We start from the raw sequence: 2,997 nt of genomic DNA, 5'->3' as shown, positions 1-2,997 counted from the left end.
TTAGAAGAGATATCTTGGCACCCCATAGTGTTGGTTTAAAGTAACTAAACTATACAATCTAAAATCCTATGTGCCATACCACTAACAACAGCACATTATTATTATTATTTATGATGTCACATACGTTCTTCCATAATCAGCAAGACTAATAATGCTTGGAGACAGTTTGAATGGGTAATTAAGGAAAACTTTAATATGAGTTTAACATAACAGCAAATGTAGGTCACCATTACACTTCTTTTGAAGATGGATTCCTTGATTTTTCATTTGTTTATGTTTGGTTCTTTGTTTAAAATTACTGTGTTTTTAATAGGTATACTACGGTTTTTTTTTAGCTGCAATGGTGGAAAACATGGGACAGTTTTTATTATGTTCTGTGAATCTGGTTTCCAATTTTCTTCTTGTTTCTCCAACGTAGAATTCTGGGCAGTTATTGCATGTTATTTTGTAAATGATGTTGGTACTGTGTGATTATAAATAATTTTTGTTTAGTAACGATTTTAATTTAGGGACGGGTTTTTGAGAGAATTTGACGTTGACAAGAATATTGTGTTTAATGGCTAGTTTTGTCTCCAAGCACTATTAGTCTCAAAGTGGGTTCCTCATCATCGAATCAGCAAGACTGTTCAACAGTAAAGTTTGGAGGGTTATTTACACTGTGAGGTGAGTAAAACTTTTTAAATGTCATCTTTGTTTCATATTATTATTTTTTAAAGAACTACATGTATTCATTTCACATACAGTATTATCTTTTATCAGACACTTGTACTTGTAACTTGTCCATCTTACTAATATAACTTTTTTAATACAAAAATTGTTTGAAGCTAATAACATGCTGCTTAATACATCAACTCTGAAGATAATGTGCAGAGATGTTTTTATACAATGGTTAGACAGGATTCAGAGGAAAATACTTTTTAAAAGGCACCAAAGCCTAATTTAGAAACTGATGCATTATGTGAATTTGAATTACCATAAATAATTATCATCAAGACTAAAGACTATTGTTTTAAATTTTGCACAAATCTTGAATTATACAGAAAACTGAGTGTAAAAAAAAAATCTGGTAGTTCCACAGATTTTACTTCACCCAACACGTGTTACAAGTTAGGGTTTTATGTAATTTGAATATTTTCCTAAATCATATTACATAATTTTGTTACTAAGGTTGCTTGTCATCTGCTTCCCAGATTGGTGGCTTATCTAGACTGACACCTGAAAGTTCCACAACTCAGCCATTCTAACTGTCATGTTTCTCTGCATATGAATTCTACATCACATCACATATGTAAATTACTGTAATATCTTCCCTTTTTAATGAATAAAATATTGTGGTTTAGATCACCATTACACTTCTTTTCAATATCTTTACTACATACTACTTCATTTTATGTCCTCCCCTTATTAATTTTTTATGTGCTTTTAAGGTTACTATCAGTTCAAAATCCTTTGACATACACTACACTGTGTAAATTCTCTTTATCCAAAACCAAAATAGTTCCAAACATCTCCCTTGTGTGTTCCTTCATATATTTAAAATGAAAATTCTCGGTCACTATCATTACAGAAATATCAATCTTCTCAGTGTACATTTTAATTATGAATTTTGCAAAAATGTTTCTTACAACAGACATCAAAAATCTAGATTTTAATTCAACATGTATTCCTTGTCAATAATATCAAGTTTTTGCTTACTAAAATTGAATTTTATCCCTCTTCTCTGGTGCGTTTTTTGATACTTTTTTATGTAACTTCTTATTCAAAATTTCAAAATCTTGGGTTTCTCTCCATTGCAAATTTTCTGTCTTTTTAGGTAACTTTTAATTCCAAATTTCTTGGTATATATTTCACAAATATGTTTTTTTCCACTGTGTGTTCCCTCATGTCTTTTGAGATCACTATTGCTTCAAAATTCTTTGTTGCACATTAAACAAAATTATGATTTCTCCCCAATGTGGATCCTCTGATGCATTTTTAGGTTATTACTTCTTCCAAATTCTTTGCCACACACTACACAACAGTACTGTTTTCTCTCAGTGTGTATCCTCTCATGCTTTTTGAGGCTGCTATTACTTCCAAATTCTTTGCCACACACTACACAACTGTATGGTTTCTCCCCAGTATGTATCCTCTGATGTATTTTGAGGTCACTATTTCTTCCAAATTCTTTTCCACATACTACACAGTTGTGTTGCTTTTCCCCAGTGTGTATCTTTTCATGTTTCTTTAGGTCACTACTACTTCCAAATTCTTTGTCACAACCAACACATTTGAATGGTTTCTCCCCAGTGTGTATTCTCAAATGTATTTTTAGATCACTATTTCTACAAAATTCCTTGCCACACATATCACAACTGTATGGTTTCTCCCTCGTGTGTATCCTCTTATGTATTTTTAAGACACCATTTCTTCCAAATTTTTTACCACACACTACACAACCGTATGGTTTCTTACCAGTGTGTATTTTTTCATGCTGTTTTAGAGCACTTTTTTTATGGAATTCTTTGCCACACATAACACAACTATACGTTTTATTTACACTATGGGAAACATCATGTGTCCTTGGTTTATTTCCCCTTGAAAATGTTTTGTTAAACACATCACTAAAACTTTGCTTCTCAAGTTCTCTATTTTTAATTTTTGTATAGGAAGCTTCTTGTGTTGAAGTACAATAACCTGGAAATGGCTTGTCACAACATTTGGCCATGTAAGTTGGATCTACAAATAAAAGTTAATAACCAATAAATGTACTTTACAAAACTTTGAAGCTTCCTAAGTGATTACTCACAATAATCTAATACAATAAACTGCTAAAATATATTCAAACAATATATACACACTTTAAACAATATAGCGATCTGGAAGATGGAATAGCATAAGTGTCATTTTCTTCAAATGAAGAATGTATTTTTGAAAGGAGTTTCTATAAAAGTTATAAACAGTTTGAATGTTTAGAGCTTTTATACTTAAAATCAGTTTGAAAATACTATCATCTTA

The 2,997-nt window shown here is 31.0% G+C and overlaps 1 protein-coding gene across 5 annotated transcripts in view; it reads right to left on the bottom strand.

Moving 5' to 3' along the window:
- Window positions 1-697: 697 nt before the first annotated feature.
- The window catches only part of LOC106467299 (zinc finger protein 239-like), a 49,432-nt gene continuing 47,132 nt past the window's right edge, over window positions 698-2,997 (bottom strand). For all 5 annotated transcript variants that reach the window (XM_022395447.1, XM_022395445.1, XM_013927637.2 and 2 more), the window contains one exon: window positions 698-2,718. In XM_022395447.1, coding sequence (XP_022251155.1) covers window positions 1,937-2,718 — 782 coding nt within the window. In that variant the 3' untranslated portion in view covers window positions 698-1,936. The remainder of the gene's footprint in view (window positions 2,719-2,997) is intronic.

This window comes from Limulus polyphemus, unplaced genomic scaffold (assembly GCF_000517525.1).
Source record: "Limulus polyphemus unplaced genomic scaffold, Limulus_polyphemus-2.1.2 Scaffold2560, whole genome shotgun sequence".
Classification (NCBI taxonomy): Eukaryota; Metazoa; Arthropoda; class Merostomata; order Xiphosura; family Limulidae; genus Limulus; species Limulus polyphemus.
This window is presented reverse-complemented; position numbering and strand designations above follow the sequence as displayed.